The sequence below is a fragment of the Oculina patagonica genome, chromosome 2 (assembly GCF_052425735.1).
Source record: "Oculina patagonica isolate OP01 chromosome 2, crgOcupat, whole genome shotgun sequence".
NCBI lineage: Eukaryota > Metazoa > Cnidaria > Anthozoa > Scleractinia > Oculinidae > Oculina > Oculina patagonica.
In genome coordinates this window covers 4,521,115-4,534,409 of record NC_135759.1, presented here as the reverse complement: position 1 = coordinate 4,534,409, position 13,295 = coordinate 4,521,115, and the positions used below count along the sequence as shown (strand labels likewise).

The following is a 13,295-nucleotide window of genomic DNA, read 5'->3' as shown; positions in this document are numbered from 1 at the left end:
TGAATGGTGCAGTTTATTGGAGCAAAATGTTTATAAAAGAAGGGTTTTAAATAATTATTTGTGACATGAACGTAATTTGCCATCATACCTAAAGCATATTACACCTCAAATAAATGCCTGGAAGGCTTACTTAAAACTCTAGCTCGGAGACCCGGCGTTTATTCGGGGCCCGGCGTTTAATCGAGAAAATACGGTATCTCTTAATGAGAGACTTTCATTAATAAGTTTAATGCCTTATGATGTTGGTGGGAGTGAAGACTGTTTTTTTAGGTCAGCTTCACACCAACTGTATGGAACTGCAGAGTTGCATTTTCAAATTCGTGCTGCTGGTATTAGGCACTTGAATAATCATCCAGAATTTTATGTTGAGAGCGTTTCTGACAATAGTTGGCAAGACTACATTCAGCAAATGTCAACACCGGGAACTTGGTGTGACAATGTAATTATCCAGGCAGTAAGTATTTTTAGTTGAAAGCAAATTCTGCAATATTAATTCATACTTCAATAGATTGCTGTTTCAAGTAAAAAATGCTTTCTATGGAATTCACATGTTGCTGTTTCAAATATAAAATAATGTTGTCTGTAACCTTAAAGGAACAGTGCCACAGCTGAGTTTAAGTTTGAACTTTGAACTGTGTCGTTACTTTCATACTTTTGTGTTACACATACCCGGGGGGGTACTCCCTATAATGGCCTATACGGGGAGGCTCCGCCCGGGGGTACCTTTTTCAGGCTTCAGGTATATAAAAGGGTAGTCATTCATTCTTGGAATTAATAAAGTTACTCCGGTTCACAGTCTATTCGCCATCAATGTTGTTAAATTATTCTTACAAACATTTTACCTTCCTCTTTTGGCCCATCACCAACAAATTGTACAAAAAAAGGGGAAATCTCAGTCAACACCAAAAACTACCCCTCCTTTCAAGCCTTACTCGAACGCATTCCCCTAATCGCTAATTACTACTAGTACTAATATAATGTTCAAAGTTCTATTAGCATATAAGATGTAAGGTTAATGAGTGTTATTTTTATCTCAATATAACAGAAGGGGCGATGGCAATGATTCTTTGATAAGTTTCACTGAATCATGTTCACATCGAAGTCATGCTTCTCAAAGGCATATTTATACTTAAATAAGAAACAAACAATTAAAAGATAGCTTATATGGTGACATGTTATAAATTTCAGATAGAAAATAGCGCTTTGTGGTTTTTATCAATTAAACGTTTTGACGCTCAAGTCCATTAAGGCAATCTTTTCACCTTTGATCGTTGACCGCGTGTTCGGAACTTAATTAAATTTTTTCTCAACTGACGACAAGGAGTATTACTACTTTTCCCTGGATGGGATGTTAGCCATCACAGGTTTCACCCCAGCTTTTTATCAGGTTATCCTAATATATAGTCCCGGGTGGAGAGAGACGGTAACGGTTAGCTTCTAGCCCAAGACCATGGGCGATGCTGCATGAAGCAGGACCCCTCGAACAGAGCGGGATCACCCAAAACGAAAAAGGACACTTACCGAAATCATGGCAGCAGTTGCACAAGATTTCACATATCAAAGGAACATCGTACGTTCGACCCCATTTTAAGGACGTAAAAATCCCGGTGGGTGTTGGCTGATGGAATGGGGGAGCGTTGCGTGACATCCAAAATACGGCTGCGAAGGAGACTAGTGATGGTGGGGCTCTTTATGACATTAACGAGGATACCTGTCTTATCGTAATTATAAGAGTTTCCATCACTTTCATATTATAGTCCCCCCTTCCCTCAATACTACTCGCATTAAATAAAGTTGATGTACCTTACCTAAAGGACAAATAAATGGAACTCATTTATGGCATTATAAACAGATGTCATGCAACGATAAAGAACTGGTAAATAAGACTACTAATTAAAAATACGTTTGGTTAAAAATCTTACGTGACCTTATATTTTGTTAACAAAAACGAACAGGGTAGACAATTGTTACAAATAACCCATCAAAACATCCCCTTCCTTCTTTTTTCTTCATTTCTCTACTGGTCACTCTAGGAATTTGAGCCTTTTAGAGAAAGCAGGGATTCGCGCCGCCCTCGCCTTCGGTTCGTACGCTTGCTTTTCACCAATGTAGCCCCCGTTCAAATCCCGGACCGGGCATCATATGTGGATTGACTTTCTTGTTAATTCTTGTCCCTGTTCCGACGGTTTTTCTCAGGATTCTCAGTTTTCCACCCTTTGAAAAATGTAAACTTCTAAAGTCCAATTGGATCTGGAAAAAAGTGGCAAATAGCCATTCCGAAGACGTACAATACTAATTATGCTTTATTTTATTTATTGATTTATTTATACATTTATTGGCCGTTTTCACACTAGAGACGGACAAATCGTCTTAGTGTTAAAACGGAACGGACACGATTTTGGACGAACAAGTCTTCTGAATTTGTCCGTCGATTTGGCCGTCTAGGAAGACGATTTTACGAGGACGACATGGTCGTCTTGACGGACAAGTCGTCTAAAAGTCGTCTAAAATTCACACTAGACGAACAAATCGTCGGACGACTTGTCCGGCTAGACGATTTGTCCGTCTTCTAGTGTGAAAACGGCCATTTATGCATTTATTTTACTTTATTTTGCTGTTGGCTCTAGGAATTTGACTCTTTTTACGTTCATCTACTGTTCGCAGAATTCCTTTCAACATCTGATAAAACTCTTTATACTTTGCTCGATCGAGCGTACTTAAAGACACCTTTGCCATTTTTGTTACATGTTTTGTGCAGTTTCCATGACAGGAGTGTTTCCTCTCTCCAAATGACGTGATATTATCGACAACTTCCTGTAGAATATCTTTGTTTGCTTTTGAGGACCTCCAAGGGCTCCAATATCCTCCGTGCATTGCTGGATCTGCCTCATAGTCTCTCTCAGGGTACCATGCAGGAAGGGCCCTTTTCTGATAATGAATGAGCCTCAAAACCAGTCGTTTCACTACATCAAGATGATTATTGGCAAGATTTCTGTATTCGCAAGGATCTAAAAGTAGAAATATTCCATGTTAATAAACCCAGCCCGCCAGCTAGTCTTCAATCAGTCATCAATCCACAAGTTCATCAGTCGGTCAGCCAGCCAGTCAGTCAGTCAGTCAGTAGTCAGTCAGTCAGTCAGTCAGTCAGTCAGTCAGTCAGTCAGTCAGTCAGTCAGCCAGCAAGCCAGCCAGACAGCCAGACAACCAGACAGTCAGTCAGTCAGTCGGTCAGTGAGTTGTCAGTCAAAAGTCAGTCAAAAGTCAGTCAAAAGTCAGTCAGCCAGCCAGCCAGCCAGCCAGCCAGTCAGTCAGTCAGTCAGTCAGTCAGTCAGTCAGTCAGTCAGTCAGTCAGTCAGTCAGTCAGTCAGTCAGTCAGTCAGCCAGTCAGTCAGTCAGTCAGTCAGTCAGTCATGATCAGTTCAGTTCAGTCCAGCCATTCAACAAATAAGGCTATTACAAGAACTACTAACCTACTAACCTTAAAAGTACTGGCAATTAAAAAACTGTCTGTCTGTCTGTCTGTTTAAATATGTATGATCGACACATTGAGGAATTAACGTTAATAAATGAGTACATTAGCATCAAGGCACGTAGTGCACGTAGCTATTAGAAGAAAGTATAGCTTACCTTCTTTTATGTTGAACAAACAAGGAAATTCATCAGTTTTACATGCAGCTTCTACACTGCTATACCACTTTCCACACTCAACAACCGCGCCAGGTAATGTGGAGGGCTGAGGCATAGTTTCCAACTCTCCTGGGACCACATATCGTGGATGCCAAGTTGTTTTGTAAACAGCGTCTTGGTTCACTACTAACTTGTACTGTTTCACTCGAATAGCTGCAAATTTACGGATGGGATCAATGTTGTGAAGAACCTAAAAACGTAAAGACACATTAAATTAGGGTGATTCAGGTAATATGCATTGATTGTGTTTAACCTTGCGAGTGATGGCTTCGTACAGGATGATTCATGATGTTGCTCTCCAACATCCCACAGACTTAAGAACCTCCATGTTCTTGCTAATCACAACAGTTCTCAGAGCCATAGATCAGCCAGACGTTTGGCGCGTGTGCAGTTTTCACCAAATAAAATATTTGTCATTTTTTTTAAAAGAATAGTTAAGATGAAAACCGAAAATCAAGACATAAACTAAAAACGAGAACGACTGGGCCAAGCCCAGGTTGCATATTATGGGATCGGGAAAAGTCATTTGCCTGCGAAGGAAGACAGATCGATGAGAAAACGTTTTGTAATTGCAGTCTTGTAGTATTCTTTGTGCGAGATTGAGTAAAGTGCAACATTCAATCTGATTTTATTATCGACCAGTTTTGTGAGTAGGTTTCGCGAGGTTTATTTACGACCTCGCTTCAAATTCTTGCAGGATTTAAGGTAATGATTTTGAAAGCGGATTCAACGTTTTGCGTCTAATAGAACGTAGAACAATAACGATCTCAGAAAAGTAATTATGAAGTCGTACCTCAGTTCTTGGAGATTTCTTGCCGTACGATATCGTTTCCCACATATTCATACCATGAATGTTTTCTTCCATCTTGGTGACGTCACCTCCAGCCAGATGATAGAAGGTTGGTAACCAGTCTGTGACGTCAATCAAGTCATAACTGACACGACCATTTTTCTTTATCAGTGGGCTGTGTACAAATCCTACTCCACGGACCCCTCCCTCCCATAATGTGTCTTTGCCGCCTCGCAAAGGATAGTTGCAACCTTGATTCCTAAAAAAAGAGTGAAGATACAAGGTTTGTAAACTGTATCAACTAACGGACTACATTATGAGACATGTTGTGGTGATGACAAATAAATGTGCTGTAGGGTTTCTCTTACCAGTTGAATCCCCTTGGGGCGCCTCCGTTATCTGTCGTGAAAACGATTACAGAGTTGTCATACAATCCATTTCGTTTAAGAGCTTTAGTTATGTTACCAATAGACTCGTCTACTGATGCCACCATAGCGGCATACGTTCTTCTTTCGTCACATGAAAAATGCGGGAATTTCTGTGGAAAGACGAAGACATGAGATATTGATCATGAGACGCAAGGTTATTAACGAATACAAAAACAAAGTGCCTTGTACATGTTCTCTTTTCGATGCCAAATGTGGTAATTCAACGGAAGCATTCTTTAACTGATATGTTGCCTCTTTGTAATGATAAAAGAATTCTGTCTGTCTGTCTGTCTGTTTGTCTGGATGTTTGTCTGTCTGCCTTCCTGCCAGGCTGCTTGTTTGTTTTTTGTCTGTCTGTCTGTCTGTCTGTCTGTCTGTTTTTCTTCCTGTCTGCCTGGTTGTCTGTCTGTTTGTCTGCCTGCCTGTCTGTCTGTCTGTCTGTCTGTCTGTCTGTCTGTCTGTCTGTCTGTCTGTCTGTCTGTCTGCCTTCCTTCCTTCCTGCCTGCCTGAATGTCTGTCTTTCTGTCGGGTGGTGTAACCAATATAGTCCATATCACATAGACAACATTGAAGTAGTATAGAAGGCAGTGCTCGCTGATAATCTTTTCCGCTGTTTCTTTCTTTTGATGAGGTTGTATGCAATAAGTTGTGTTCTCTTCAACGTCCTCAGGAATTTGTAATCTTCAGTGTCCTTCTCAGAGAAACAATAACTGAAAATTTGTAACTCATACCCAGGGAAGAAAATGAATTATCTAACTTACGTCGAGCAGCCTTTGTGGCGCTTGTAGCGGATCCTGTACATTAGCTGAGTGAACGCCTTGCTGTGCAATGTACAAATATAGCGGTTCAGATTTGTTGTGAGTGTCAATGATTCGTTCAGCAACTTCTGTGAACAATTCTGTTCCGTAATGGCCACTTTCGTTCTTTACAGCCTGGAAAAAATAATAAAACGTTGCCTGAGTAAGCCAACATTATTGTGTGCAGACTGTTACTTGGGCGCGAGAGTTTATAGCCGTAATACAACCAATCACAAACATTTCAAGGATATCTGTAGAACTCAGTAATAGAAATTTTTTTGAGTCAAAACTCAGACAGCTATCGAGCGAGAAATGAATTTTCTAATGGTACCTCCCCTAAAACATGACAGGGGTGCTCATCCGATTCTCCCTGGGCACCAAATCTCGTTGAATATTATTTTCCTCTGGTACATTCTAAAACAAACTGGCACTGGCGATTCATAGTGATCACCTCTTTTAAACACTTACTCGTAAGATTTTTGCAATTGTTGTCGATCTCTTCCCATTTAAGGGTCAATATCGTGGCCCCTAAAAATCGCGACAACTCTCGGGGCCGGTCATTTTGGGTTAGCACCGTTGCGGTACCAATACACATGTGCCCCTTAAAGATACTTGCACGTCCGTAATTTTTTAGTGTGCCCCACCCAACCCCCTCCCCCGGAATATAAATCAATATAAATTATGCGAGCAAACAGAAAACGCCGTTGAAGTCAGGCTTCAATACAGGAAGCTTTCTTCTCTTTCTTGGGAATTAGAATATTAATCGCAGTATTACCTCCATATTATCTCTGAGATCTGTCCCCCAGACATCCTCCAATGATGTGTGGTCCCAGTAATCCTCTTTTCCGTTCCAAAATCCATAATATGTCTCAAATCCTCGGTAAGTTGGCGTGTATTCCTTTTCAAAAAATCCCAAATGCCACTGCAAGAAAGCGTCCGAGCGTGAAAGGCAACTGGATGGTTGAGTCTAGCAAAAAGTCTTCTCTATCTGTATATAGCTACAATCTTAGTTATTCAGTCTTCGTTTGTCTCCGTTTACTCCTTAGATTTAATTTTGATTGGGTAGATATGTCAAACAATTGGTGTTTGTCAATAATACATGCTACGTGTTGTATTTTCAACTCCTTTCTCGCAGGGTGGAAAGAGGTAATTCGTGACGCTGATTTGAGCAAAAAAATAGCGCGTGCAAATAAAAACAGTTCAAATCTGGTCGTGATCCGGGAATTTCCACTTCGGTATGACGCGTGATTTGCTTATTTTTAGGACCGTTATTCGTGATTCATGCTGAAAACGTTCGTGAAAATGGAAGACAAATTACTAACTCGCAAATCAATTTACGGTAGTAAACAAAAATTGACAACAATATAATAGTGAATTTTGTTATCTTCTTAATATTTTTAGGATGTCTTTTTATATTTCTTTTTAATTTTTAATTTGTACACGGCCCCACAAGCTTTTAGCTTTAAACTTTTTACCGTGGTTAAATAAAGTTGTTATTATTATTATTATTATTATTATTATTATTATTATTATTATTATTATTATTATTATTAAGCCAAATATTGATTTCGTATGGAGAACATGCACGTTCTCTCACGCTGTGAGCTCGCCTGAGTGTTCACGTCTAGACGTCTGTCACTAGGCTCTCAAAATGTAAATGCCCCGCAACGTAACTACTAGGCTACGTTTACCGGACCGTTCTGGCTGGTCCGACGGTCCCGACCTGCTGTGGTCCAGTTTTGGATCCGTTGCGGCCGGTTCCGCGGTCCCGTGTCGGGCCTTCCGGTCCGATCGGCCGGATCCGTTCCGGCCGGTCCCGTGTAAACATAGCCTAAGTTTAAAGCTCATTTTCTATTCAATACTATATATTTGATACCTTTCCCACACCGTGTGTTCTATATCCAAGTGACTTGAGATACTGTGGTGCTGTAGCTTCACCCAGAGGAAGACCGTACGGCTGATTACCAAATATGGTCTCGTGTTGAATACCTGTAACCATAGAGACGCTATTAAGTCTTTCAACATTAACACTGCAACATACAGTGACCTGTCTTGTTTACAGATACGTTCTGTTTATGATCGTGCCGTTATGTATTTTTAAACTCGACCTCGTATACCAAGTAGTTATTTAAACCTGGCATTTATTCGGGGCTGGGGTTTATTAAACATCAATTTTGCCTACGTGGCGGAGTAGCATGATATGATTTGGATTGAAGCAAAATAAAAAGCGTGCACAATTTTGATACATATCATCTTTAAAAGTGAAACTTATAATGAAGTTTTAATATTTACTAGTATGCAAAAAATTTATTCCTGTCGTAGTGTGAAAAAGGTAGCAAGAATAATGCCATGATTTATTGTCAATATTACATAAAAGAAATGGCAATCATAAATGCGACATCAACATGGCATCTTCGACTACTAATATAAAGAGTGTTTAACAGTCAGACAGACAGACAGACAGACAGACAGACAGACGGGCAGATAGACAGACAGATAGACAAAGAGGCAGACAGTTTATTTCAACACGAAGTTTCTTCAATTTCAAGGATTTGTTCAAAGTAGAATTGTAACCCAAAAAATAGGGGGCAAAGAATTTATCTTCTTTCGTTTTCTAAACTGTAATTATCGTCTATTGTTCAGTTACCTAGGTTGACCGGGTGTTTTCCAGTCATAATAGAAGCCCGGGTAGGAGTACAAATCGGTGACACATAATAACTGTTTAGAATCACTCCGGAGTTGGCCAACTTGTCGATGTGTGGAGTTGGGATCTGGGGCGAGCCATGAAAACTTACGTCATCCCAGCCCTAAAATTAAAAGAAAGTTGAAGTAGCTGATTTCTGGACACATTGAATGTATTCCTAAAGATAAACAAGGGAAAGTCATAATGTTATATTTAGATAAATCATATTTAAACTATTAAGTAAGAAGAAAGGAGGCAGAAATATACATGATTCGAAAACAACTTTCTTTGCCTTAATGAATTCCCGTATATCGATGCTTTTATGAAAGAAAACTGATTTTCAAACTCTGTACCAGGTCGTCAGCGACAATCATGATGATGTGGGGTCTGGGCGCTTTCCAAGCTGATGACTTTTTTCTTTTCCTTCCAAGCACGTGACTTGAGTTTAGGATGACGAAAACGAGGCTGAAACGAAAAATGTAAAGAACAGACTAAGGGACGGACCATTATTTTTGTGGAGGGGGGGGGGATGAAAAATTGAAAAAATGTTTGCTGGCCTGGAAATACAAAATAAATTGTTTGCAAACACGATATGTATAACAAAAATAGTAAAAATTTCGAAAAAAAAAATGTTTGCAGAGGTGCATAAACTAAAAAAAGTTTGCGGGAAAATTTTCTCCCCCTCCCCCCTCCAAGAAAATAATGGTCCGTCCCTAAGCAAAAAAGAGGAATTCCAACTCAAAGACGTCATGGACAAAATCGAATGTTTCAACCGTGTAGGAAATGGACTGAGACATTTTTTAAACTGTAGCCTTCTCATGGTGGTTTCAAATAATGGACTTAGCCGATTTAAACTGAAACTAATTAGCCATTTCGAACGAGGGGGTCGTATTAATCGATGTTGAGGTCACGGGATCAAAATTAGTTATTTACATTTGATTGTTATTGGTTTCGCATAGGTTGGTTCACTTTTGAATCGTAATAGAGAGCTGGTATGGATTGGGGGACAGCTGTCCATCCAATCCATCTGCTCTCTTATTTTAACGATTTTTAAAGTATCATGCCTTTGCGTTTAACAATAACTTCAATTGGCTAAGTACTAATTTTTGGATGCTCTTTCAGATGACAGGGTTCATTTTTCAATTCTCGATATTAATATCGTACCCAGTCTCCGCTCGTTTCGAACATGGCTAATTGCAGAAGAGAAGTGGCTTTCTTAAAAACAGGTTAAGTGACTTCCATACAAAACATCTACAGTTTTAAATAGGTGAAGTTAAGTGGAGGCAGTGTGGCCCAGTGATCAGGGCACTGGACTTGTAATCCAAAAGCGCGAACGTACATTTTAGAAACAAATCGATTAAGCTGAAGGAAATAATCTATCAATAAGCTGCAGCGAAATAGAAGAGCATGTCTTAAGACTGTTCAGTTTAACTTTTAACATAAACAATATGATACATGGTTTACCAGTCGCAACAACTTGTTGCTTAGCAGATTTTGATCCGTATGTCACTGGTTTACAGGTCATGCATTGTCTAAAAGCAATTCATCGACAAGTACAGTCTGTCATACTGCAACAGGTGAACTAGAGAAGTTAAATCTCTGGTTAACAAGTTGTTCAGTTCATCATATTCGCAGTTTTTTATCCGAAGGATTTCATTCTGCAGCATAAATGACATGATCAAGGGCAGAATCAAACAATCGCCGATCGGCTTCCCTGCTCTGCAACTTTCTTTGATTTTAATTAGTTCCGATCGGAATTCTTGTTTAGCACTTCCCGGAAGCGTAGATAGTACACTGCTGGATAAGACCAGCCGATAAATCTTATAATTAAAACATGACCAACTTCTCAATCTTAAGCGAATTTTGATTTTGTCATTTCTCTTTGCTTGTGTCTCGAAGCTCGGCACTGAGCCGCTTGCTAAGCGAGTGTGGCCCAAACATGAACCTGCCGGGACAAGTCTTGGTAAAACAAACAAATAAAATTAATAGACGACTTTTCATTATGAGCACAGAGCTTACAACCTTTATCCTTGTTTAAAAGCCAATAAAATATGCGTTTAAACCAATTGAAAAGATTGAAAAATGATATGCTTATTACTTAACACCTAAAGTTGGACAATCTTTGGCAAGCAAAATCTTTCTTTAATCAATGCAGTCATGAAGTTAATCGTTAAACAGTTATCGTTAAGTTCTGCAATATTATCTCCCATTTGGAATGGTTTCACAGAAAATTTACTAACCTGTACTTCCATATTTACACCAATTTAATTAACTTATAGCTGTTAGTATGAGAGGGCGGGATTGGTCTGGTTATAACACAATAGAGATAGAGAGCAGGTGACAGCATTTTGAAAACGTGTTAACCCCGAGAGAAAATAAGGCACTGAATATAAAATAATAGTTTAACCAAACATAACTAATAAGCTTTGATATTTTATATATTCACTTTTATAAGCTCTTCTCCGCCACACCTAAATGTAAGTAGAAGTTGTAAAGTACCAACTACAATAAGTTATCCGATGGAAAAAATTGCAATCTAGAAAATAAGGGCCGGAAAGCAGTTCTAGTTTGAATATCTCTAGTAACTAACATCAAACCTTACCAGAGTAGCAACTTCTTATACCACACTCTTTGCGTCTCCATATCGGATATAAAAGAAATGACTGGCTATAAGCCTGTGGCCAATCTACGATTCTTCTCTTGTAAACAAACCTCCCGTCGACTTAAATATCGTCTCAGTTATTAATTATTTAAGTTACCCTTAAAAACGCCTTAGGCCCTGTTTACATGATTCCGGAATGACTTTCATTCCGGAACGAGTTCATTCTATCCCCATACATTTCTCTATATTTGTTTACATGATACCGAGACGAAAGTTAAGTCATTCCGGTTTTCATTCCGGAATGAATGTTTCGTTCTGGAATGACATTTCATTCTGGTGTCATGTAAACACCTGAAACACAGAACGATTTTCGTTCCGAGATGAAATCGCAACTCATGACCGCATACGGACTTCACAGTTTGAATTTAGAGAGAAAAAAACGTAATAGCATTTACTGTTAAGCCCAAAGTAGCAGCTCTATGGTCAAATTACTCGTTAAAATTGCAGATACGGCAATTAATGGGCACAAAAACATGTTTGCGCGAAACATGCGCCATCTTGTTTTGATCTCACGCGAAACATGCGCCACCTTGTTTTCATCTCGCGCGAAAACCGCGCGCTTGAAAAATGCCTTAGGTTGAGCCGGTCGACTCTTCCATGTGAATGCAGAACGAACTTCATTCCGGAATCATGTTAACAGGCTCTAAGTCATTTAAAACTATTTTGTGTGTGTTTTATTGTTCACACTTCGACTTGACGATTGTCAATACCGTATCAACCCGTATCGTTCAAGAAAATAAGTTAGGACTTAAAAAATAGGTCAAATACTGTAGCGGCCTATAGAAAAACGTCTCTATTTTTCTCAATTTGAATATATTTTTTATTCCTCAGTTACATTTTCAACATTTGATAACAAAATACATCTTTTAACAATCGCGAAAATCTGTTTCTCAGCACAGTGTATCGCTGGTCTGTAAGGTCATGTATTGTGTATAAAAAATTCATCGACAAGTGCAGGATTTCGTATTGGGACAGGTGACTTAGAAGCAAAATCACTGCTTAACAAGTTCGTAAGGAGTTCATCATGTTTCTTCTAAACGATTTCATTCTCCACCATCGATGAAACATTAAGAAACCGAATTTAAAAACTCCACACGGCCAGCTTACTTGTTGGAAGTATTTCTTTAATTTGAATATTTTGTTATTTATATGGAAGAGTTCCAATACTGCAGAAACTGTCTCCCTCGGGACAAAGGCACAACACGCTGGATTAGCCCAGCGTATAACACGACCAACTTTCCAACCTGGAGCGAAATTTTGTCGTTTTTCTCTGTTAAAAGAAGCTTTGTAACCAGTTTGCTAAGCAGTAGGGGCCCAAACATGAATCAGTCGAGATCGGATCTCTTCTTGTTAGAACAGATAATTAAAACAAACAGGCAACCTTATTTAATGAGGAGTAAAGCTGACAACCCTTTCACCTGATAGAAACGACAGTCAATATAAAATACCCGTTTATACCAATTGCAGTGATTGATAACAGCTATGACTATTGCTAAAATACCTTCAGTCGAACAGTCTTCGGCACCCGTGCAACAAAAAGTATATCTTGTACTCTGTAAAGAAAGGTATTGGTCTGAACACAACACAAAAGGGAAAGGGTGACCATTTTTTTTTAATGAAAGTTACTCCGAAAAAATAGTATTTTAACAGAACATTAATGAGAAACTTTGCTTTGTCTCATCATCGATCCGTACCAAAATAAAACTTAAGGTTTTCTTTTATTATTTTGCGAAAAAACTGCAACATAGGATCTCGCTTTGCGTCTCGCACTCGCCAAAAAGAGAACGCGTGGGGACTGGGCTGAGCTTCTTTATTCGATAGAAGACTTAGATTCACATAATTTACATTATATCACAGATAAACTTAACCGAGAGTTAAAGTATCTCAAGCGCTATCCCTAGTCGTTTTATGCTGTTAATTTTGTTAGCTCCAGCTTGATAGGTCACCTGGTTCTTTTTTCTGTTAGAGGCGTTTGCTCTGAGTTTGCTCAAACGAGCGACGAAAAATGGTGATGCCAACGCTATACACAAACTAACCACAGAATCGACTGGGACTTTCCTGAATTCATAAACTACAGTACAAACTATTTTCAACGACTAACTCTATAAAGCTGATGCGCAAGCTTAATGTAGAACAAACGCCTCTTAACAGAACTAATGTCAACAACTACCAGCGCCTTAGCTTACGAACGACCTATTCACGACGTAAACAAAACCGACGAAAAGCTCAAATTAATTAAATTCAAAAT

General features: G+C 39.1%; 1 protein-coding gene across 1 annotated transcript; it reads right to left on the bottom strand.

The window, feature by feature from the left end:
* Positions 1–1,112: 1,112 nt before the first annotated feature.
* On the bottom strand, positions 1,113–11,069 carry LOC144642784 (arylsulfatase B-like). The gene is made up of 10 exons (XM_078501854.1): positions 10,988–11,069; positions 8,739–8,850; positions 8,350–8,509; positions 7,579–7,691; positions 6,478–6,624; positions 5,667–5,837; positions 4,846–5,015; positions 4,481–4,736; positions 3,628–3,877; positions 1,113–3,008 (listed from the first exon to the last, which is right to left on the bottom strand). Exons 1-10 carry the CDS (start codon positions 11,026–11,028, stop codon positions 2,602–2,604), a joined length of 1,827 nt encoding a protein of 608 aa, XP_078357980.1. The 5' UTR covers positions 11,029–11,069; the 3' UTR covers positions 1,113–2,601.
* Positions 11,070–13,295: the final 2,226 nt, after the last annotated feature.